Source organism: Chionomys nivalis, chromosome 10, assembly GCF_950005125.1.
Source record: "Chionomys nivalis chromosome 10, mChiNiv1.1, whole genome shotgun sequence".
Lineage (NCBI taxonomy): Eukaryota > Metazoa > Chordata > Mammalia > Rodentia > Cricetidae > Chionomys > Chionomys nivalis.
The window spans coordinates 39209126-39234790 of NC_080095.1; the positions used below are offsets into that span (position 1 = coordinate 39209126).

General features: G+C 48.5%; 1 protein-coding gene across 1 annotated transcript; it reads right to left on the reverse strand.

Annotated features, from left to right (window-relative positions):
- Nucleotides 1-2874: 2874 nt before the first annotated feature.
- On the reverse strand, nucleotides 2875-24944 carry Batf (basic leucine zipper ATF-like transcription factor). The gene is made up of 3 exons (XM_057783157.1): nucleotides 24668-24944; nucleotides 22273-22377; nucleotides 2875-3382 (listed from the first exon to the last, which is right to left on the reverse strand). The coding sequence occupies exons 1-3, from the start codon at nucleotides 24728-24730 to the stop codon at nucleotides 3173-3175; spliced, it is 378 nt and encodes a 125-aa protein (XP_057639140.1). The 5' UTR covers nucleotides 24731-24944; the 3' UTR covers nucleotides 2875-3172.
- Nucleotides 24945-25665: the final 721 nt, after the last annotated feature.

Below are 25665 nucleotides of genomic sequence, written 5' to 3' on the forward strand. Positions count from 1 at the left end.
TATAAAAGCTTATGATTTGTTATCTCCCATAAAGCACAGCCTGCAGCCTTTCAGGAACTCTCTGTCCTTGGGCAAGGGGCTTGCAGATCCGAGGTGGTTTTGTTTCATGGATCTCTGAGGCATAGTAATTAAAACTTAAAATATAACTTTGCCTTTTACAGAAGAGCAGATGCAGCTGGAGGGGTGTCTCCCCCAATACCTGTACCGATAGAAAATTCCAAGGTGTCTAAAAGGCCTAAATTTCAAGCTGGCATTTCAGGGGTGGAAGCAGTATGAAGTTGTCTTTGCCGAGGAACAAGAGCACAGTGTTTAAACATTTAGACCTATAGCACGTGACCTTTGTACTTTGTCCCAGGCCGTACAGATGTTAGGGCCAGATGTGACCCATCATTATAGTTTGTTGGTTATGTTCACATCAGATTCTTTTAAAAGCTGGAGCAGAGCATGGTAGAACAGATTTGTAAATCTGGCACCCAAAAGGCTAAGGCAGAAGAATTGTTTCAAGTTCAAGGCCAACCTGGGCTATTTAGTGCCAGGCCAACAAAAGCTACATAGCCAGACCCTGTCTCAAAATAAACAGACAAACTCATGATCCTAAAAATTGGGTTTGGATGCTGAGGTATGATTAGTGGCAGAGAATTTGCCTACTATGTGGGAGGCCCTGGGTCCCAGCCTCAGTACTGGAAGTGGGGAAAACACACATGCACATAGAAAGGAAAAAGAAACTCCTAAAGGAATTCTGATTTTAGCTTTTCTTACCAATTGGAAGATGCCTGGATTCCAACATGGCCCTGCTGTACAGAACTACAGAGACAGGACACACTCTTTTGGTCTGTCACACTCTCCAACGCACTGCATTTACAGAGTCCTTGTGGCCCCAAGAACAGAGGAGTGTAGACCAACCAGTCCAGCCCGGGGCGGGGCGGGGGGGGGGGCAAGGAGGCGGGGTGCCATTCCTGTCACGAGCAGCTAGCTAGGATGAGATATTTGGGGAATTCAAGTGTGTACTCAATAGCTGCCCATCCCGAGTCTTCAGCCCCAGCCCTAACCTTCTGCTCCTTTACGGGGCTGACAGGAAAGGAGAAGTGGAACCACCCAAGGTCCTTAGAGAGTAGAGACTGAAAAGGGAACAGAAGCCCTTGCTGACAGACGGGAGCCACACACGTGAGCTCGCATTTCTAGTTCTGCCCCCAAGTCTCAGAAGATGCCCGGGCCAGTCATGTGCCTTGAGCGGGGTTTCTGGGGGGAAATCATCAAGCTACAGCAGGGGATGGGAGAAACACCTCTGACTGGAAGGGAACCTGCTCATGAAAGATCAACTGTGGTCACCTGCGGAAAAAACTGGACCCAAATTTCTAGGTCTTGAGATTATGACAGAGACGACACACGAGACATCTGGAGGGAGCAGTTTCTTTGCAGGGCCTGCTTTTGGAGGGGTGATGAAAAGAGGATCAGGGAATGAGCTTCCAAGTCCCATGTCCTGTAGAAAGCTTTGGGGGGCGGCGGGCAGGCAGCTCTTCAGCTCGTGTCCCAGGCCGCACGGAGCCTCTCCTCTGGAAGAGGAGTCCCAGTTGGCCGTTTTGTTGGGAGACCAAAGATTAGAATTCCAGATACGGCATTGAGGGAAAAATGAGTGCTCCGTGGAGATAGCTCTCTCTGGGAAGTCTCCCCAAACTCTGAATCAGGGGCTCAGCCTAGCCCTACTCTAGGACATGCAGAGAAAACGATTTTGAAGATGAAGCCTCGCTCTGCCCCCACCCCAGTGATTGCTGCGAGAACTCAGAGACCAGACCCAAGGAAGTCACAGTCAGGGGTCAGGTTTATCAGGCCGCTAGGAAGTTAAATGCTCACATCTGCCTCACACGGCCCTCATCCCACAGGGTAGGAGACACCTGGGTAGAAGTCATCAAAGGTGTCCTCAAATGAGCCAGAGCCACTTGCCAATGGGTTAGGACTTGCTGACAAGCAAGTGGTTGGCTCCTCCCTCCCCTTCACCACAGCCAGGCTGTCCAAAGGGAAGCAGCAGGAATGGAATGTTCTGAGAGACTAGAGGTTGGGCCTACAGCAGAAGCCTGGCCCTGTGCTAGCTGCCTCATTTGTGCCCAGCCACTCAGCAAGGACTAAGGAGGTGGGCAGGTTCCACAGCAGCTTTAGAAAAGACGTCGGTTCTTGCTCCTGGGCATAATATAAAGACCAGCAGTCATGTGACCTGGGAACATCTGAGAAACAGGCGGACATCAGGGAAATTGGAGCACACTGGCTCCAGCCGGATGTCCAAACTGAACTCTACCCTGAGCTACCCAACCTTGGGACAGTCAAGTGCACAGGTAGCAGTCACCCTATTTTCTAAGGGTGTCTTTGGCAGGGTCTGGCAAAAGGCGATCTACTGTCTTGAATGTGAGGAGCTGGCTTTGTGTTACTCAGATTCCCAGCATTGAACCTGGCCCACGGCATCCTGGAGACTTACTATATGGCTGGAGTAGTTGTCTGGGAAGGTGTACAGACGGGAGAAACTGAGATCTCCCTGACTTCCATCCCTCCAGACGGCATCTTGTACTGAGTCTTTTCTCTACCTGCAGAGTGAACTGTTTCACCCTCTAGAGAAAGCGCTGGGTAGAAGGTAGGATTGGGCAGGTCACGCTGAGTGGATCTGGGGAGCAGGGTGAGGGAGATGTCTAGAGGTGGAAGGTGATTCGAAAAGAGACCAGCTTCTCAAGCAGGTGAACCAAACATGGAAAAGAGACAAGCAGAATCCCTAGAGCCTGGAGAAGCTCCCTGAAGCCCAGGAGAAACACCAGTCCCAAACCAAAAGGAAGTTGTTTGTAGAACGCTAATGGAGGAAACGAGGGAAGCTGCTCTCCAGGGATGGTTTCTTAGAAAATATTTATTTAGAAAACTATCAACTCCCTGCCCTCCTTCTGTGCTGTGGGTCTTGGGCATCATTCGTGACACTTGGTGCTGTGTCTCCACTCATGCGGGTCCAGTGCATTGGCTATACTCTGCTGAGAGTCCCTCTGGCCACTACAGTTCTTGTGTTCAATACTTGTCCAGGCCTCTGCCGCTGGGTGTCCAGATGGGGTATGAGGGTAACCAGGCTTCGGTTTACATGCCCCCTCCCAAGGCCTGCCGGAGTAGCGTCAACTGGGGCTCTGTCCTCATCCTGTCTGGACGTTCAGGGCTGGAAGCGCGGTGAGCTGATGTGAGGTTGGTGGAAGGCATGGGCGCTGTACACCACCTCGGGAGGTGACGGGGTGCCACTGGCCAGCACAGAACACAGGGGCTCGTGGCTACTCAGCACGGACGAGAAGTACTTCAGCTCCTCCGTGAGTTGTTTGATCTCTTTGCGCAGAGCTGCGTTCTGTTTTTCCAGGTCTTCACTCTCCTGCGAAGGGACAACCGGCAGGATGGTGAGTGTCAGCACATTCATGAGAAATTATATGCCCACGAGGATATGAGCACGTGGATACTTATGTTTGTTGTGTGCACCTATGTGTGTGGGGTGCATACACATCAGGTTGACCCATATGCAACTGCCGAGAGCTGTCTGTTTTGACTAATAAAAATTAGTCAATTTCATCGTCCAATCTGCCTCTTCCCTATTTTATAACAAAACATTGGAGGTCGGGTGGTTTGTTTAGCTCGGAGTTCTGGTGGTTCAAGGATAAGGTGACTGAGGGCTGTGCATGGTGGGAAAGGTATGGGCAAGTGGGGAGTGGAGAAATGCTTGTGTGTAAGAGAGAGGAGGGGTTTGAGTCTCTTTATAACAATCCTCTTCTGGTACCCTACCCCATCCCTCAGAAGTGAGAGACACAAGCTGGGCATGGAGGCACAGACTGTCATCCTAGCACTCAGCATGTGGAGGCACGAGGATTGGGAGTCAGAAGCCAGCTTGGGCTAGAAAGGAAATATAGTGAGAGCCTGTCACTGTGTCTCTAGATGAACGAGTGTAAACTGGGAAACCCGCCTAGTGTGCATAAGACAGTGGAGCCTTAGGTTCAATCGCAGGGTACTAAAAAAGGAGAGAGAGACGGAGGGAGGAAAGGAGGGAGGGAGGGAGAGAGGAAGGAAAGGAGGGAGGGAAGATAGAGAGAAGGAAGGAAGAAAAACAATAGAAAAGAAATCTTAGGGTGTTAATATACCTAAGATAATATACCTACTATAACCGTCCCTCGCTGGCACCACACATTCCCAACACTGTTGCTCCACTAGGGACCAAACATACATACAAGTTTGGTGGGGTTAAACCATGAAAAACCTCACCCAGGTAGGGCTCATGTGCATGTGTGTGTGTGTGTATAAACCATGGAAAACCTCACCCAGGAAAGGGTGTGTGTATGTGTGTGTGTGTTTGTGTATAAATCATGGAAAAACTCACCCAGGTGTGTGGTGTGTGTGTGTGTGTGTGTTTGTATATAAACCATGGAAAACCTCACCCAGGTAAGGGTGTGTGTGTGTGTGTGTGTGGTGTGTATAAACCATGGAAAACCTCACCCAGATAGGGGTGTGTGTGTATGTACATAAGGTCACACTTGTGCTCTTACAAGTGTGTGTGCAAACATGCCTGCATGTGTTTGCCTCTGGGCTGAGAGTGGCAAGCAATTGGGCCAGATCCTGAGAGTGGAAATCAGTTTGTGAACCTCCCCCCGCACCCCCACCTTGTGTTCACACATCTCAAGCACTGCCGCCTCCCTCAGGTTCTAGAATGTTTAGAGCGAGCCTTTCTGAATATCGAGGCTCTATAATGAACTTGGCGTTCTATTCTGCTCCCACTTGCCCACAATTGTTGAGTTTCGCAATCCTGTTCCAAACCAGCCCCAACCTTGGACAGTACCCAGCAGACACTCTGTGTTTCTAAGTGTACACCTGTGATGAAGTTTATAAACATAGGAAGAGATTATCAGCAAATAACCATGAAATGGAACATTTATGACAATATACTATAATCAGAGTTACTGAAGACTTCAGAATTGTTGATTTCTGGAACTTTCCATTTAGCATCCTCAGACCACAGTTTGACAGTGGATTAACTAAAACCATAGACGGGAAACCTCAAGTAAGTCCTGTGCTCTCCATGTAAGTACAGAAGCAACGAGCATTTTGTTCAGGTGCATCTTTCCCTGTTGGTAGGGAACGCGCTGGTACACAGCAATTGCCAAGAAGCAATAGCTTCCCCAGACCATGTGATTCCCTGAGTGAACAGACACCTGCTAAGTCCTGGGGTTTCCTCAACCCCCCAGAAAGGCAATGGCGTTGGAGGGGCAAAGGAATCTCAGCTCGGTTCAGAAGTCACCTGGTGCTAGCAGCTCTTACTTTTGCAGAGCTGGGATTTGAGGAGAAATTTCTCTTTTCCATGTGTGTGTTGTGAGCACACATGTATGGGTGCAGGCGCATACATGTGAGGTATATGTGTAGAGGTCAGAAAGCAACACACACACACACACACACCTACCTTGTATCTTTCTTTCACAGTTTGAGACAGGGTCTCTCATTGACCTGAACTTCCAGCTGGCCCACAAACTTGCACGGATCGACCTCTAGCCTCACCATGGCAGAGGTTCTAGGCACACACTCCCTCATCCCACTTTCTACGTGGTTATAGACAACCGAACTCGGGTCCTCACGGCAGTGCTTTACCAACTAAGCCATCACCCCAGCTCTGGAAATCTGAGCTTTTAACAGGTGTCTTAGGTCATTCTCAGGCAAGCTTGAAAATTATGGTTAATAAAATACTGGTTAAATATGATACAAACAATTATAAATTCTGCTTTAATTATTTCAACATTATTAAATGACTGCTTAAGCGCCAAATGAACTTAAATGTTTGTTGACTGACTGGCTGATAACATCAATTGTTGGCATGAGAGTGTTGACTCAAAAGTATAGCGGTTAACAGATATAAGACAACTTGACATTTAAAATTTGCCCTAAATGATCCAACAGGAGTGAGCTGAAGGCTGATGAGAGATGGGATTCATCACTTACACGGCCGGTCATGTAAAACCAGTGCAGACTGCGCCTCCTTTTTAAGTGGTGGAGGACCACAGGACCCTGACCTTTCCCATCAAGTTGTCTTCTATTTTTTTGGAAGGTCAGTGTGAACTTGCTCAACCTCAGCTTTCAGAAAGCTTTCTGAGGTACCCAAGGCCCTTAGTGGGGTGTAAAGGAAACCCTATCTCCAGAGTGGGATGAGGGAAGCCAGAAGCTGGATGGTGGCCAGTCCCTGGCTGCTGCTCCTGCAGAGTGTGACGAGCTGGGCACTTCACCGATTCGTGTTTTCTGGCACATTCCAGAGGGAGCTCGGCAAGCCCTTTACCAGGAAGGCACTCACTACCCCTTTACTGAAAGGTGGGCGAAATGAACCTGGTGTGGGGGTACGCTAAGACGGGAATTGGGGCCCCCGAAGTCCTGGCCTTTTCCCCGCCCCCTCTGAGAGTTTCCATTGGTGACAGCATTTACTGTAAGTTCAGTGCTCTGAAGAGCCCGGGCAAACCCCGCTGCAAGGAGGGACGAACTGGGTGGGCGGGTTCTGATCTTCTCCCCGCCTAGAGGCAGGCCCAGCTTTCGGGAAGTGATTGCCACTAGGCCTGCCGATTCCAAAGCCCAAGGTGGGGCAGGCCAGAATAACCACTGCCTGCTGCCTCTCACGGGGGCACAAAGTTTGACTTTATCTCGGAAAGCCAGACTACTTCTTGCAAGAGAAATGTCTGTAAGCTCTGGGCCTTGCCCACACCGGCCACTCCCTAGAGAAAGGCTTTGGCTTTGGCTTCCCTTGCAGGAGGAAGTGGCTGATCTGGGCCCCATCCCTCTACTCTGCAGGGGACAGCAGGGGCCCGCCGAAGAGACTTACGTAGCTAAAGGGACTGTTGGGGGCTGCTGTTTATCCACAAGGACAACAACCATACCCCCTGACTTCCCAGTGTGGGCTGGGACCAGAACTTGGGAGGGAGAAGAGTGAGGGGGGCCTGAAGGAAATTTCCTCTACCTGGCCGGCCTCTGGCAAAGTGGAGAGAGAGCTAGCCTGCCTGCTGGCTCCCTGGAGCTTTTCACTTTTCAGAATGTGGTTTGGCACATCAGGGTTCTCACAATGCCTGCGCTGTCGGTATGACCATCCTACCAGGAGGCCGACTGAGTCCCCAGAGCAAAACCATACCGCCCAGTTTCCTAAAATGCCCACAGGCTGGGGGCAGCAGCTGTGAGGAGGAATCGCTACAGAGCCCCCACGCGAGCGCCCCCCCCACACACACTATTGTGTCTTCTCAGAAGCGTAGAAGCCTCTGATGGTGGACCCACGGCCAGGAAGGAGATCCGCCTCAGTTGGACTCCTTTCTGCCTCTCCTGCATTGAGGACCTGACTGCTGGGCTAGGGGCTCCCAGGAGCAAGGAGAAGACCTCAGTCCCTCCCCCCCATCCCCCCCCCACGCTTCCTGTGTCCTCCCAAGGAACAGCAGTTTTGGCGATCATTACACACACAGTCTATGACCCCACACAACACCACATAATACCACATGCTGAGCCAGCCCCACCCCTGAAGCCACAGAATTGCCCACTTCCACCCTGCCACCCTGGAAAGGCCCTCCACTGAGGCCAGATCATCCTCCAACGTGAGCCAGGGCCTGGCTCCACGACAGCAGGTGGTTGGCCCTTGGGGGATTGGCTTTCCTTATTGAATATTGAATACAGTTGCTTCACTTGAAGACAAGATGATCCCCAAGCTTAGCCAGATACGGGGTGCTCGGGGGAGCACTAGCAATGCTAGTGACTAGATCTGGGGTAGGCTTGGGTCTTTCACTGTTACAGGCTCCACAAGACTTCTGTTGGGCTGCTAATGCGGATAGTCACAGAAACGGGCTGTCTCGAGTTTACCCTTGAATTTTCCAATATTTCAGATTCCCAGTTGGCTACCTAAATGTATTAGCAGACTAGAGCCTGTAGCCATCCCCCTTCCAGCCTTTTGGGATTCTTTGTGCATGTGTGTGTGCATGTGTGTGTCTCAGGCATCAAGATTTAAGTGTGTGTGTGTGGGAGAGAGTCTTATGGAACCTAGCTAGCCTGGAACTGTCTGTGTAGACCAAGATGGCTAAACTCACAGAGATCTGTTTGTCTCTGCCCCCTGATTACCAGGCTTACAGGCATGTGCCCTTCACCTGCGCTTTTAAGAATTTTATAGTTATCAGCACATTTAATCTTCGCAACACCATTTGTACAGCATGTAACATCTCCCTTTTACAAAAGGGGGAAACCGAGGCACAGAGAAGTTAAGCAAACACACTGGAGGTCACACAGCTTGTACCTGCCCTTTGCCTCCTTAGCTCCCTTGGGAGCCTGCTACAACCTGAGGAGCCTGAATTACCCCTGCTGGAGTCACTTGCCAAGGCCACCATCCCAATCGCCCTGCCCCCACGCTGCTCCAAATGCTAATGTTCACAGCTCACCCTCCCTCACCTGTGGGGTCACCTGATGCCACGTCTATGAAGAGCTGGGGGTGGTTAAGGAGGAGGCTTCCTGAGGCATGGGAACATTGTGGGAAATCCCCTGTTGGAGGGCCTGAAGAGGAGGTCACTCAGAGCGCCTCAGCTATGGGGAATCCCCAGGCTGGTCCCTCAGCCCCAGGCAGCTGAGCTGAAGGAAGATTGGGAGCAGCCGGCACCTCCTGGCTGGGGTCCGGCCTGAGCTCAGCAGGGACTCCCCAGACATATTCCATAGAGCTCTGCTCTGCTCCCTCCGGCTCTCAGGGAGTGCTTTGGCCTTCCTGCGTTTTCCTTTTTGAAAAAAAAAAAAAAATGTATTTTATGTGCATGTTTGCCTACATGCATGTTGTTACACCATGATGTACCTGGTGCCAGTGGAGGTCATAAAAGTTTATCAGATCCCCTGGAACTGGAGTTACAGGTGGTTGTGACCCACACTGTATGTGGTGCTGGACATGGAACCCTGGCCCTCTGGAAGAGCAGCCTCCGCTCTTAACCACTGGGCCATCACTCCAGCTCCACCTTCTTGCATTTACAAAGAGCCTTTTCCAGAGGTTGCACATAACCCCGGTGCCGCTCCTGCTCAGAGGAATGCACTTACTATCATTGGCATGATGAGCTTGCAACTCACATGCATTGGAGAAGGTGCCAACGTGTGCCACACGTCAAGAACACATGACAAGTGGAGTCCACGATTTCTGAAGAATGTTTTCAACTGAGAGGTGGGCTGCTGCTCCCCAGGAGAGGGAGGGCCAGGCCTCCATTGCCTCTCACCTGAGGGGAGGAGTCACCACATACTGAGCTCTGGATCTGTCTTCAGCTCCCAGTCATCAGTAGCTGGTCTGCCACACCAACCGTGCCCTCAGGGCCCTGTCTAGTCAAGGGATTGGAAGGTTGTTGCCTGGGCCTCATTTTTCTTCATAGTTTGAAAGACACTGGAGCTTGGCTCACTCAGCATCCTCTCCAAACACCCCACTGCTTTCACCTTGAGAAACAAACACCCAGCTTCCTTGCCTCTGGAGCAAAGTGTGCTCGAGTTTGTGCAAGAGTGTGCGTGTGTGTACGTGCGAGCCTGCGTGCGTCTGTGTGTCTGTGTGTGTGTGCCTATGTCTCTCTCTGTGTGTATATGACAGAATTATGACCAGTGATATGTAGATAGAAGGAGAGGGACAGGAGATTCTCTTTCATCTTACATGGTAGAAAAGGAAGGACAAACCCACCCTCCTTCAACACGAAGTGATGCCTGGGGGGTCAGCAGCCGCGTTGAGGCCTCAAGAAGAAAGCTGTGCCGATGCCCGTGGCAGTCTGGAGGGCTTTGTTTTTCTGTCTCAGATCTGCTCTTTCCATTCTGAGCTTCTTGTTATGTAAGAAAAAGAAACCGTGGCTAGCCACTGCCTCCCCTTGATGGCCTATCTACTACGTGTAGTTGACTGAACTCCTAAGAATCCCGGTCCAGAAAAACAGAGCACAGAGGTTTGAAGCGGCACGAGGAGCTGGGACGGAGGACTGGGCTGTTCACACACTTGGCTGTCCGGACTGACTCCACACAGTCTGCTGCATGCCCCCTCGGCTTCCGTTTATCTAATTTACCTCTGCCCGTGGCTCTTCATCCATTTCTGATGCCCCAGGTTGCTTTTGGCCCAGAGTCTCTGCCATTGGTCCCTTTACCCCAGATCCACCCAGCTTCTGCTTTGAGTCACACTTCATCTCCAGTATTGGGGCTGGAGAAAATCTCCCTGCATCGCTGCTGTCCCCTGTCCTGAGGCCACTTTCAGCATTGTCCTGCTTCATTCTTTCCAGAGCACTTCCCAAGCTGTGCGATTGACATGCAGACTCTACAGTCTGGGCCCCACCCTGTGTCCCTCAGAGGCCCCAGTTTCATTGTTCTGCATCAGCACAGGCATCAAGATATCAAGATTTTAAAAAGACTTCCCTGACATGCCCAGTACTTAGCCAAATCGAGAATCATGTTCACTGTGGGTTTTTAATACCAGTATAATAGCATAGCTAATAATTATTAAATTTATTTCATGTTTTATTTCATTAAATATATTTTTTCTTTTTTTGCTTTGTTTTTAGATTTTTGTTTGTTTTTCAAGGCAGGGTTTCTCTGTGTAGCTCTGGCTATCCTGGAGCTCACACTGTAGGCCAGGCTGGTCTCAAACTCAGTGATCTGCCTGCCTCTGCCTCCCAGCTACGGCCCCACCACCACCTGGCTACATTAAATATATATTTTTATGAGTAACATAAAACAAAAAATCTTAGAGTTGGATGAAAATTTCTAAAATAATTTTTCTAAAACATGGAATTTTAACATAATATACAGTTGGTGAAACGATGTTCAGAAGAGCCCTTAAAGGGTTAAATTAAATTTATTAATTGTGATCATTACTGTGTGCTTGAGGACAGGCATGCATGAGCCGTGGGCAGGTCTGTGGAGGTCAGAGGTCATCTTTCTGGAGTCAGTTCTATGAGTTCCAGAGATCAAACTCGGGTTGCCAGGCTGTGCGGCGGGCAGTTTCCCCCTTGAGCATCTCTCTGGCCCCAGTCAGGAGCGGCAGGAGGTGAGAATTCGTGGGGCTCTCATTAGCTAAACCTTGGTCACACTATTTCTCCTTGGGTTGGTGAGCTTCCCCTTGGGCAGAGGGAAGCTACCTCATCTTCATGGTTAGTCCACAGTGATGGGACAGGGACAGAACATCGTAAATGCTCAACAAATTTGTATTGCTGTTTGCCAGCTCGGGATGAGGCAAATGCCTGTGGAGGTAGCAGGCACGTGACACCCAGGTTATTGGCGAGTGCTTTACCCAGCCTTCCAGCTTTAACAGCTTCTGCTTTGTACCTCGGGACAGTCGCCAAAGAATCTAAGGTTGCTTTTTCAAAAGGCCCGGCCACGTAGAGAGGGAGAATAGCCAAGCCATACCACTCTGCCGCTACCTCGGCTTTGAATGTAATTTTCCTCACGTGGGCTTGACCAAGTCAAGGCAACTCAGGCAGATACAGTGGATGGCCCTTACGGTGAACGGCAAACTTAGAGTTCTCATGAACACCCCAACAGAAAGATATAGTTCTCAAGAGGAGAAAATGCAGAGTGAATTTGTGTGTTTCCCATTTGTGATAAGAGTTCAGGTTCACTGGTGAAAGGCCCTTAGCTTGGGAGGTCTAGGCCCTAGTTGAGGAACCTGACACTGTTCTGATAAATTGCTATCTGCCTTCTTAATCTTTATGGTGATAGCCACAGACTAGTGCTGCCAGCAAGCCTGGCCAGAGAGAAGCGCCTTCTGCTGTGGTCAGCAATTATTGTCACGGGACAGAGTGCCGAGAATAAGGGACTACTGAGTACTCAGCCCCAGAGTATCAATATCAACTCCCAGCCCTTCCACCGAGGCTCAGAGAACTCCACAGAAGAGGGGGTAGAAAGAACATAAGAACTGGAGGATGGGGGCGGGGAAGCACTGTGAAATGCTGTCTGCTGGGTGTGGTGTGGCCATTCAACTTACAAACTCACTGCAGCTGTCTTGACCTGACAGGATCAGTGGACAGTCCGATGGGCAACTTTAGTTGGATTCAGTGATTAAAACAATTTTTTTTTAAAAAAAAAAAAGAGAAAGGGAAGGGAATGTGTTGGGGAGATTAAAAGGGGAGAGTCGGGGTAGGATGATCAGTAGGCGCTGTCTAAACATAGGAAATGATCCAAGAATTAATAAAAGATACTCTATTTTTTAAAAAGGTTTAAGTTGAGAGCACTCCCCAGCCTGGATTAGAATGATCTTCATATGCTCCACCTTCCCAGCCTGGGTCCTCTCTGCACATCTGATTTGTCCCTGTCACTCCGACTCTGTGACTCACTGTCCTTTTCTGATGTCCCAAGTCTGCCGTTGGTCTCCTGTCCCCAGATCTTCCCAGCCTCCTCCTTGGTTTGCACTTTATCTCCAGAGTCAGGGCCTTGGGAAAGGCCCCGACGCCCCCATTACTGCCCTAGCCCTGCCCCGAATTCACTTTCAATATTGTGGCATTGCATTTTCTTCAAAGCGTTTTTCACAAAGGGGTGTAGTTAATGAGAGCCTCTGTTTGTCTGGTTTCCTGACCTACAGTTGAATGGAAGGCCCATGAAGCCAAGGACTCGGGCTTCCTTGTTATAATCTCAGTGCCTAAGAGAACCACACATGCAGGAAACTGGCCAATACTCGCCAAGTGGATGGAGCATTTCTGCTGGTGGGTGCCGAGACACGGGTCTGCCTTTACCGTCTGCTGGAGCTCCCTGCTGATTGGGTAGGAGACCTTACAGTTGATCCTCTAAGCTGAAGCACTTTGGGGAGTGAAAAAGGACAGAGTAAACATCACACCTGAGCAGTAGATGGACTTGGACCATCCCAGAAGTGTGGGGGACATGTTCCTGAGCCAGCTGAGTCCTTCTGGGTGCTGGAAGTTGCCTCCGGGTCCTAAGAATTTTGGCCCTCTACTTGGCTTTAAACCTTATCATTTCCTTTGTGTTTGTAAGTTGTCCAGGTCACTGTCCTCGGTTCCCCCACACTTCTGGGATTAGTTTTGTGAAGATTTCTTAATATCATCTTACCAGTACAAGTTACCAATTTCTAACAAAGAAAAAAAATCTTAAAAAAAAAGAACTTTCTATATCTGTCTCAGTTAAATAGGGGTAATTGTTCTGTCCAGGGGACATCTGGCAAGTTCTGGATGTCATAACTGGAGAAGACAGGTGCAGTGTCATCTGCTGGGTAAAATTTTACATTCTACAGCACACAGGACAACCATACAATGTTTTCAGAATTATTAGCAGACCTGGGGGTATGGGCCTGCAATCCTAGCTGCTTGGGAATATGAGGCAAGAATATTGAAAGTTAAAGGTATACCTAGGCTCTAAAATGAGTTTAAGACCAACCTGGGGGTAGTCCCGTGATACCTTGTCTCAAAAATTTAAATGTAGAGGGGGAAAAGACTAGGGGTATAGTTCAGTGGAGAGTGTTTGGCCAGAATGTGTAGGTCTAGACTCAATCCCCAGTACCGGGGGAAGAGAAAAAACTGCGAGACTCAAAATGTCAGTCACTCTGAGGGTGAGAAACCCTGCCTCGATGCGTGCTGTTTTCACAATCAGAACAGAAAATTAGGTTATTTTCATTTGGCTGGGAAAAATGTGTGTAAGCTTTCTGTGCACAGTCTCTGCCCACTTATGGATTGGTGTCTTGATGTTTTCCTTTCAAAAGATGTCCGTTCTTTTGGTATACACGTTAAATCTTAGTGCATTAATTTCATACTAGTATTTTCTTCAAAGCTACCATCGTCCTTGTGGGTTCTTGCCTTTAAATCTTCTAAATATGCATTTAACCCCAGGCCTTCCCCACCTTAACGCTTTTTAGGGTCTCTTGCTGTTGTTGAATGTTCTAGAACTAATGAGAATCTTGCTGTGTGAGCATCCTGGCCATCAGTCTACTTCATGGCTATCCCTTTGGGAAATGACAGATGGGAACAGCAAAAACAAACAAACAAACAAACAAAACCAACAAAAACTCAAAAACAAAGCTCAAAGTGGCACAACACAGATGCAGGCTACTAGGGAGGCAAAAACTAATGACATTGATTTCCTCACTGGTAACATGATAGGTTGGTCTAAAATCCCCCCGAGTTCCTTTTTAAATATTTTGCTCCAAGTATCGCCACAGTTCTTGGCATTTCCTCTACAAGCCATTACGTGGACTGTGGTGAGACCCTCTGTGTGAAGACCAACTGAAAGAACTTTTATCCCTTTTATCCTGTAGACCAGTCCACCGCTGTGGGAAGCAGGGGCCGCGCTGAGGACGGCCTCCTGGAGAAACTTGTTGAATGGAGTAGCTGTCGGCTTGTGACCTGGTACCCACAATCCACTTGAGACAGGCATTCTTCAAGTGTGGGTACTTCCCAACCCTAACACACCAGTCCATCATCCTTGGATAAGTCGTTGGGGTGGTAAATTGCCTTGATATGCTCTTCCTCAACTAAAATAGCTGATTTGCAGAAGACTTGAGCTTTTTCTGATTGCTTACACAGCACAGACTCATCATAATAAAACTGCAAAGAGTACCAGGAGTAAGGCAATTGCCCAAGCCCAGTCACCCACGAGTAACCACTATTTGTATTTTGGAGACTCTGCTTCTAACCCCCAACCCTCAGACTTTACATTAGCAGATGGTGCTCTGCACACTCCTCAAGCCTTGCTTGCTTAACTCAGTTCAGTCTCAGAGACATCTTTCTAAGTCAACCGACATAGATCTCCACACTCACATCTAATGCCAGCCTCAAACTCTGTTGTAGAAATGGGTCACAGTCTGCTCAATACCCCGCTGCTAACCTTCTGACTAATGTTACGGCATCCATAGTGTTTGCTCTCCACAGACACAAGCATCCTATCTGTCCTCTTTGCCTTACACCTTTATAAGTGCAAGTACTGTCTCCAAGGGTCATTCTAGTGTACAATATTGATGAAATGCAACCTTCTAAAAATGGATACACGTATCACATGTCTATCTATCTATCATCTATCTATCTGTCTGTCTGTCTGTCTGTCTGTCTGTCTATGTGTGTGTTCATGTGTGTGTGTGCATACTCCTGTACACACACACACACACACACACACACACACGAGAGAGAGAGAGAGATCTTTATCTTGATGAAGCCTAAAGATGAGCTGAAAAAAACAAGAATTTTTGAAGACACTGATAAAGAGTGAAGAATAAACTCAGCTAATAATCCAAGGAAGATAAAAATAGACAATATGTTCAGTGGTTAGGAAGGATGGCTCTGAAGGTCAAGCTGTGTAACCTTGGGCAAATTACTTGATGCAAAGGACTTATTATTATTATTATTATTTGCAGCATGAGCGCTACACTGCTGGTAGGGCACTAAACACACAGAACCTGACCACGGCCAGGTGTTCAATTACATTTTTTAAAAGAAATTCAGAGTGCTAGAGACAGCACGGAGGCATCTGTTTTCCGGAGATGATTCACTGGCTTTATATTGAACTTTTCAAAGGAACTAGCCAGAACATTCCTTCGTGTTTTATTATTTCAGAGCTTTGAATTCTTTATGCTAATAAACCTTAGGGCATGGTCTCTCAGAGACAAAGAACTGCAGAAACGATAGAGGGCCCTGTGGAGCCACCTCTGCAGACTGAGAGCTCACCGTCTTTGGGAATTTCTCCACTATTTAGTTTCCCTCTAACTTGTGCTCATGTTTCAAGGCATTAACTCAGTTTACATGAATTCCCTGTCACAGATGTCTCTGTCCTGAGCTGTGGCGAGATTCCTTCAGGCACCCACAGCAGCCATTCCCTGGTTCACTACCTTTGAAGGGAGCACTGATTTCCAGTTTCCAGATGTGGCGTGGGCTCTCAAGCTACCTTGCTTCAGTTCACCCTGAAGACCAGATCTCACGGGACAACAGCACTCTCTGGGATGACGCTGCTGGCCACCTCCCACCTCCTTTACTTTGAGCCTTCTCATGAACAATGCTTCTAAAGTGATCTTGGTTCTGTTTTCACTCACCCTGGACATTGACGCAAAGTTGCCTAAGCTGGAAGGTGCCAGAGAGCGTCCACCGGCAGCAGGATGGCCTGCCTCAGGAAAATGACTTGCCGTACCTTATGTACCTTACGGCATTTCATCTCATACCATGGACCTCGGAGTCACTCAAATCTCAATGATAGCTGCCTCTCAAAAGAACTGGGATAAAAAAGATTAAGAATGTAAATAATACCCCTCCTATGCTGTGGGACAATGGTCTGTACCCTATCAACTATATTTTAATAAATTGTTGATTGGCCAGTAGCCAGGCAGGAAGTAGAGGCGGGGTGACCAGGCAGGAAATAGAGGTGGGGCAATGAGAACAGGAGAATTCTGGGAAGAGGAAAACTCAGTCTGCAGTCATCACCCAGACACAGAGGACGCAAGATGTGACTGCCTCGCCGCTGAAAAAGGTACCAAGCCACGTGGCTAACACAGACAAGAATAATGGGTTAACGTAAGATGTAATTAATTAATAAGAAGCCTGAGCTAATAGGCCAACCAGTTCATGATTAATATAGACTTCTGTGTGTTTCTTTGGGACTAAACGGCTGTGGGACCAGGTGGGACAGAAACATCAGTCAACACTCCGGTCTTACAACTTCAGTGTGACTTTTTGGAAATAGATAACATCAATAAGTTTGGGTGATCCATTTGAAACTTGTTTATATACTTACTTATGCTCAAACAGATTAAAAACTAGATACTGTATTTACACTTTTCCTACTTAAGAGTCTGGGAACTTGGGGCTGGTAAGATGGCCCAGTGGGTAAAGGTGCTTGCTGCCAAGGCTGATGACTTCAGTTTTATCCCTGGGACCTACACAGCAGAGGGATAGAACTGATTCCCGTGGGATGTCTGATGACCGCCACACATGCATGGTGGCATGCATGCACTTTCCCTCCATAATAAACAAGCAAACAAACAACAAATACTTCATTTAGAATTATTTAAAGAGGCGCTGGGCAGAGGGCTCAGTGGTTAAGGCTGTCTGCTGCTCTCAAAGAGGACCTGAGCTCGGTTTCCAGCTCCTATGGCTCACAGTTCCACAGGGTCAACACCTCTTTCCATCTTTTGTGGGCACTTGTACGCATTTACTTGCTCATGCACACACATACACACATAGCTTTAAAAAACTTTGAAACTATTTTAGAAAAAGATATGATAGACTTCTACATTCAAATGCAGCTCATTTTAACAGTTCCGGAGTAGTCCACTCAGAATGGACTATCACTTATTCAACCCCCACTTTTTAAAATAATTTATTTAAATGTGCCTTCGTGTGAAGGTGTCAGATCTCATGGAACCGGAGCTACAGTCAGTTGTGAGCTACCATGAGCTACCATGTGGGTGCTGAGAATTGAAGCCGGGTCCTCTGGAAGAACAGCCCAAGTGCTCTTAACTGCTGAGCCACCTCTCCAGCCCCTCGATGGCCCTTTTACTGATGGATATTTAACTAGTTTGCAGTCATTACAGATCAGCGGTAGAGCATCTGCCCAGCCATGCACAAGTCCCTGGGTTCCGTCCTCAGTACCACCAACACAAAACAAAACAAGAGAAAAAAAGAAAACCCAGCAGAGAATTACATCATCAACAGTGTCCTGACAAACCACTGGAGACAGGGAAGGGGCGCCTGTCATCTGAGTGCGCCTGGTCTAGTCTGATGGGTTACAGCAATTGGTCTTGCTAAGGGAATGTGATGCTCGCTCTCCCCTCTGCCTCGGCCATTTCCTGTGCCAGCGTCATCTTTCACCCGTCAGCCTGGCAAGGAAGTCTCAGACTCACCCTATTGGCGTTGTCCTGAGGAGCCTGCCCCATCTCCACATAGTCAGGCACCTTGCATTTCTCCCTTTCTGCTACTCTGCAGTCGCTGCTGGTTTTCCTTTGAGATCAGTCACTTCCCTGGCTTAGAACTTTCACATGTGCAGTAAACGCACCTCTTTGGCTCGCAAGCTTCATAGCTTATTTCCTCCCAGTTTTCCATTTGCTCTTGGTTTTGCATATAGTATTTTGAGCTATGTAGACTTTTAAAAATGTCCTCTCTTTTTCGAGATGGGATCTCACTATGTAGATGAAGCTGGTCTTGAACTCACAGGGACCCACCGGCCTCTGCCTCCAAGCTAGGATTAAAGGCATGTGCTACCATACCCAGCCATTTAAAAAAATTTTTGGTGTAAGTATAAGTCATATTTGTATATCAGTATTTTCTTTTATGACTTTCTATTTTATTTGAAAATTTTTTTCATGCCAAGATGTATTTCAAAATGTCGTATTTTCCCCTAAGATGTTTTTAGTTTCCTTAAAAAATATTTAATTCTATTAGTTGTATAAGGAATGAGGACTCCTGCCTTTTGTTTCTTCAAGTGACCAGTCAGGTGTCCCAACTCGATCTATTGAATAATTCAACTTCTCTGACTCGGTAGAAATGTCACACTAATTGTTTTGTGTTTATATCTGTGTCTTAGAAACCACCACATACATTTCATAATTATGAAACTGTGAACAGAATCACAAATACGTTTTGTGTGGAGTTAGTCAATGCTGAGGACATTGTCACGTGTTTGTCACAGGAGGCTCCTCCCCACCTCTGTCACCTGAAAAGCAATCAGGGCACCTTGCTTGATGACAGAACAGATATTAAGAATGCTAAATGGTAAGCATCCCAGAGTCTTACAGGAGAGGCTAGGCTACTGGGAGCTTTAAGGAAGATATTAGTGCCAACACGTGACATTAAGAAGACACTGGCAATCCAGCATCCATGAGGATAGGACCCTATCCCTTACTTGATATATTCCCGGTAACCCATAAACTCCGATTTTCAAATTCTCGGTGGATGAACCCTGCGAGCCAGAAGATGGTTCCAGAACCTTACGCGTAGAGAAAGAATGGAAAGGAGTCGAGGGCAAACTAAGACTTGAAACTGAACTCATTGGAGCAAGCGGGAACTTTTCACTCTGAAGCACACACGTATTAAAGAGGGTGACTGAGAGGGTGACGGTCAGCGGGAGGACATGCAGAGTTCAAACCCGGTCAAACTCTGCGCGTGTTGGCAACTGTGTGTTGCAGTCAAAAGCTTCTACCCGAAGCCAGGGAATGGAGCATTAGGTTATAGTGACTGCAGGCCACAGACTCTGCGACCTGTTCACTGGGTGGAACGTGAAGGCACACTACAGTGTTCCAAAGAAAGGAGCAGGGAAAGAGTTTAGATACACGGAAACATGGATGCTGTAGGGATTGAGGCTGCGACATGAGTGTGGCCATGATGAACTCATGACCAGAGATTACTCGACTGCAGTTGTAACCAGACTCAGCCTTTAAATGTTTTGCTTCTACTTCTTGTCTTCCCAAACAGACTACGTGCCAGCTCAAAGACCTCCCCTGGGGGCTGAATTTACAGGGAAGCAGCCTGCAGCTAGAGACAGGGAGACTCTTCAGCTCCTGTGTCTGGAGGGAGGCAGCACTCTGCCACTAGAGGTGACCAGGTGTGAACTGGGGGACCTTTTGTAGCGGGAGTGAGGACTGCAGAAGATTCTCAGGCATCAAAGGTGTCTGAGCTTTACCGCCTTTAAGAAGGCTCTCAGCACTGATTCTGTGGAGAAAACGTACACACACACACAATACACATACACATACAATATACATGCAACACACACCTAATACATACATATATACATACAGGAAAAATACATGTATAAAAGACTGAAAAGTATACGTATGTACGTATATGCCTGCTCATTCTCAGTTTTCATGCTTCTTATACTGCCACTATAATTCTGGTTGCGCGGAATTGTTTGAGGATTTATTTACTGCACGCCAGCCACCATACTGAGCTTTTCATCTGCTCTCCCTCTACAAGCAGTTCCAGCCCTTCCTCATTCTAGAGATAAGGGCTGGACCTGAAGGCCCATGAAGAACGTGCCAGGGCTCAGCCACACAGACAGCAAACGGCAGAGTGGCCATCCAAGTCTGGCCCTCGCTGCACAGAGAGGCTGAGCTCAACTTGCTTCTTCTTTTAATATTGCAGACTTATAAAGCTTGGAGGTGCTTCCCCACCCATGGCATTGTCCACTCGCCCAAACAAAGAGGATCTTACCCTGTCGTAAGTGTGGCTTTGTTGCCTTAAGGGCTATTAAATAAGACCAGCTTAAGCTAGTGAGACTGCTGTGAGATTGTAAGCCTGAAGGGAATCGCTGGAAGTGGATGAGTATCAGGGGAGGAGACTGAGCACCCAGATTGTTGGTCTCAGTCTGCACTGACTAATTATATTCTTTTTTATTTTTGTCAGATTGACATGCATCTGTCAGCTGAAAATGGTGTTGGCATATACTGGAGACTATGTTAAGTATCTATCACACAAAACATGAGCGTGGGCAGAGGGGCTAGGACACTCCGTTCTCAGTTTCCTTAAAGCTAAAGAAGATCCCCCCTTTCTGTCTTCTAAAACTATGTTATTACTTGTTCTTTTTAGGGTACGTGTGTGTGTGGAATGTATATGTGTCTGCTTGTATGTGGGCATACATGTGTATGGGTGCACATGCATGTGTGTGGCCCAAAGGAGATGTTAGTATCTTCTCCAATCTCTTCCCAACTTCTGGATTGAGTCAGGGTCTCTTGCTGAACCCAAGGCTTGCTGTTTTGGGCTAGTCTGGCTATTTTGACTTGTCTGGCTAGCCAGCTTGCTCCAAGAGTCCCTCTCTCTACCTCCCATGAACTGGAATTACTGCAGGCTGCCATGCCCATTAGGCTTTCTGATGTATGTATGTATGTATGTATGTATGTATGTATGTATGTATGTATGTTTTGACAGAGGCTCTCTATATAGTCCTGGCTACCCTGGAGCTCACTATGTAGACCAGGATGGCTTCAAATTCACAGACATCTGTCACCCTCTGCCTCCTGCCCATTTGGCTTTTATGTCAGTGCTGGGGACCTGAGCTCTGACCCTCATGCTTGCATGACAAGCACTTTACCCACTGAATCATTTCCCCAGCCCCGTATTACTTCTCCCCGATACAGTTAACACAGTCCGTTGCTATGCTAAACATTTGTTTCATTATCAGCTTATTTGGTTTTGGTGCTTATTGCACTTTTACCATTGAAGGAAACTTCTAGAATATAAGCAGTATGGAACTATTTTAGGAGAAAGTGTGGGAAGGAGGATTCAGTGAAGAAAGAATGGCTGACCTGAGGGATTTCCTGGACCCAAACACTAAGCCATCTCTCTGGAGAGCTAGTCCTGCCCACCAGGTGTTGGCATGCTGGTTGCTCACTTTGTTTTAGGGCCTGCACACCTGGTATGTGTGTGTGTGCCGTTTCTGGCATCTGTGCACCCATCACACTCCCTGGAGTACACTTGTTGGCACACTATAGTGGGAATATCAAGATGCAATATTTAGGGACTGCTGCATGACTCTTAAAAGTTAACAAAACTGTTTACAGGGGAAGGGAACTGTTAACTGCAGAAGGGAGGGAGGGAGGGGGGAGGGAGGGAGGGAGGGAGGGAAAGGAAGGGTGAGGAAGGAAGGAGGAGGAAGGAAGGGAGGGAGGAAGGAAGGGAAGGAGAAAGGAAAAAGAAAGGTTGAGCAAGACACAGTGAATGGGGCAGATGATAAAGAGGAAAAAGGTTGGGGGCACTGTCCCCAGTTAGGACTCAGGGTCTCCCCTTGTGGCTGTAGGTTTCCCAAATGGGGCTGCAGCTCATCTCCTCCATGCTAGAAAAGTCTGAGAATATTGGCCACTCAACCAGGATGGTGATTGCCCCAGGTAAGCGCCCTAAAGTGGTGTCTTTCACAGTCCCCAGATATACAATTAACAGTGGAAATCGCAACAGGGAACTTTCATGATGTTGCCGGGGGGCAGAAATTAGGGGCAGCACCATTGACCCCTTGCATTTGGGTGGCAGACCAGCTGCCTTCTGGAGGGATGAGATGTGTGAACCTGAAAGATTGAACTTCTCAAAGTTAACATCTAACTTCCTCCGAGCATAAGTGTTCTGCTCACAGTGGCTCAGGAAGGGTGGCACTCTCCTGGGTCAGGAAGATTCAGCCTCTGGTCCTGTTCTCTTCTACTGAGTGTTTTAACACATGCACGGGAGAAGGAGCCTTCCCCCCACCCCTCACCCCTGCATTTACTCTGCCCATGAACGTAGCTCCACCACAGCGGAACCATCAAGGCTGAGTCTCACAGCCCCACTGCTGTGGGATGCAGAGCCCAAGGCACAAGAGCAGAGTAAGAAGTCTGGTACTCACCAAGTGCAGAGTGTCGGCTTTCTGTGTCTGCCTCTGCCGACTCTTCTGGGCAGCGATGCGGTTCTTCTCCCTCCTCTGAACTTTTCTCACATCGTCAGATGAGTCCTAGGAAGCAGTGAGAGCAAGAACTAGGTAGGCTCGTGCCTTTCTCCCAGTCAAAACAGGCTGCTGTTGCGTTTGGCTCACTCCTCCCTTCCCTCCTTCTGTCCTTCCTCCCTGACCCTCAGTTCCTTCTGCACCATCCATCGCCTTATTTATAAAACACCTGCGCCCAAAGACATTTTCTTCAGCATTCCCCACCACCCACCCTCAAGTCTCCCATGGCCTTCTTTTGATCAAAAGAAGTGGAGAGAGACTAAGGCTTCAGAACGACTGCTTTGGGAAATAGTTAAGACGATGAAACCTGTCCCACCATCTCTGCCTTCTCCAGAGCCACTCTACTTCTTACATTCCCTCTCTCCAGTGTGTGTGTGTGTGTGTGTGTGTGTGTGTGTGTGTGCCCCTTCTTCTGTTTTGTTTTGTTTTTTTCTGCAAACGTTGTGGAACATCCACTAAGTGCCAACCTCTGTGCGAGTGATTTCAGAGATACGGCGATATAATCCCCCAGCTCTCTGAGCAAGCACAGTCATTTCTAATTTACACAGGATGAAGCTGGGGTTCTTCACGCTGGTCCCTGAGCTCATGGCCATCCAGGGGTATGGCATATTCTGGTGCTGATTCTAAAGAAAAGCATCCCCTTTCCACCAGCAAGATTTTGTGTCGCACCCTTAGGCAGAGGGCCCCACCCCAGATCTCTCTTTCTTTCGTTCATCCCCTTCGTTGTGCAGGCATCTTGAGACCTTCCCAGTCCTGAACACGATGCCTGCTACACATGAGGCTCCAATATAATATAATACAAATAAGTCTATGAATTGAGGTGGACGTCGCCTGCTTTAGCAAGCTGCGGATAGGGCCTTGGAAGACAAAGCACTCTTCCGGTGCTCTCTAAGTATGTCCTGCAGAAGACTGGCGGGGGGGGGTGATCTTCAGCTTTGCCCCCATACTACAGGTTAGTGAAAACACTAAGAGAAGCCCTTCAACAACCCCTACCCTGACAGAGGGGGTCACAGATCCTGGGGCCAGGCTCTGATCCCCTTCCCTCTTTATCCAAAACTTCCAGGTCATTCTAGCAGGAGGACACTGGGTTAGAGAGAGCAAGAACGCACTCTTCCCACAATGCCGCAGGGGACTAGGTTACCATGGAACTGTGAGTAATTTCCTTCTTAAGAAGAGCATGGTACCATCTTCCAGGCAGTCTGAGCCGCTCTGATGCCATTGTGGGCAAGGGGCTGACTGTTTACCACTAGAGATCTTCACCAGGATGGCTTTTTGGTTAGGGGCTTACGGTAGATGTGGTAGAGGAAGATTGTTTATGACAGATGGGGAGGGAAGGGTTGTAAACTTTTACTTCAGTTGCAGCATTTTCGAAGCCCCCTGGCTATGTGTAAGGCAGGCACTCTATTGTTGAGCTATATCTCTGGTCCGATATGTGTGCTACAAAAAGAATAAGGTTTTTAAGTTACTAAGATGTAGAAAAGTTTAATCCGTGGCTCTATGCTGGATGAGGAGCGCTTACTAGATCTAGGGGCGTCAAGACCGTGGTAGAGAGAGCTCCAGAAACTATGAAGTGGGAAGGGCATCCCATTTGAGGCACCTCTCATGCTGAAACATCTTGACTTGGTAGTCAAGACTCTAAGTCTGCCAGAATCCTTCCCTCCCTCCCTAGTTTCCCAGAACTGGTATTAGCTTCTAGCGCAGGTCTCCAACAAACCTCCAAGGCCACTGCCTTCTTTCTCCTATCTGGAAGTCACAGGGACAGAGATCCAGGCTGTGACTTCAGCCTCCCTCCTCACTGGCTGTGCTAGTCACAGAGGCAGCCCTCAGCAGGTACATCTAGCCATCCTTTCCTTCCTGTCTATGTTGCTTCAGCTTACTGTATTTCTCTTTCCTCCCCTCGGTTCTGTCTGGCCCCTTGGTTCTTCCTGGAAAGCTACAAGTCTAGGATCTGTGTGGAGTCGGCCAGCGCCAGCAGCCTGCTGGAACATTCCTCTGCTAGCTGTACACCCCTTCCTCTGAGTTCTGTGATAGTCACCCTGCCCCTTGCTTCCTAGAAAGTTTCACGGTGGAAACCTAAGTGTGGCAGAGAGGAGGCTTACGGTCAGGAATGGAGCGGAGCAAAGAGGGTTTGTGACGGGAGGAAGACTCTGCCACTTGTACCTCAGCATAGCAAATACCACAACCAGCGTCTGCTAGAGAGCACTACTTCCTTCTCCCAAGAGCTCCCCCGGGCAGGACAGGGGAGTCTGGCCCTCTTCCACCACCCCAAGACAATCAGAAATCGGGGATGTGGGGGTACCTGCTTGCCAGGGGGAGGAGAGCGGCTGAAGCTGGAGTCACTGCTGTCGGAGCTGTGAGGCATGGCTGTAATCTTCCGGGCTCTCCCACAACGTCCCAGATGCCTCTGGGCGATCGGCTCACTAGCTGGCTCCCCTTCCTGACTGCTAGGGGGTCACCAGCCCTCCACTTTCCACGGGTGCCTCCCCTGCTTGCCCGGCAGCCACCTCCGACAGACCCCTGCGTCCTCCTGTCTCTGGGGTGCAGAGGGACTGCTCCCCAAAGGGACATCTCGCTTACTTTGGGGCTTGCGCACACGCTCTCTCTTGTGGTTTCTGGTAATTCAAGCTGGAAGTCACATGGGCGGAAACGTCAACAAGTTAGAAGGTAGTTAGAAAATACATATCTGGGAAAAGACCACAGAATTAGGTGAAAGAAAAAAAATACACAAAACCCCAGTATCTTCCGGCAGTTTGAAAGACAGAGCGAGCTCTCTTCAATTGATGGAGATAAAAGAGAAAAACAGCCAGGCAGGGAAAATCCCCAGCCAGAATTAGCAAGTCCTCTTCTGTCAACATGGCAGAGAGCGGGGAACAGCGGGAAAGAGTTTCCACCTTCGCACGACTTGATTTTTAAACCCAAATAAAGCAATAAGATGGGGACCTCTTTCTGGGTTTCACCGGAAAGCAGCTACCCACCCTGTTTTGGGCTGGGCCTCCCCCATTCACCTACAGGACAGTGCGGGTGGTCTGGGGACAGAGGTAAGAAGGGCAATGTCTTTTATGGACTGCCACACATGAAGTTGGGACTGAGAGTCGCAGGGGGGCTCTGGAATGGACACGGAGATGTTCACCCTGCCCCTTGCTTCCTAGAAAGTTTCACAGCAGGAACCCAAAGGTGGCAGAGAGGAGACACACTCCTAGGAACGGAGGAGAGGGGGCTGTGGAGAAGTTTACCCTCACCCGTGCCTCTTGGCAGGGCATTTCCATTCTCCCAAGAAAAGGGATGTTTTCTGTGGAG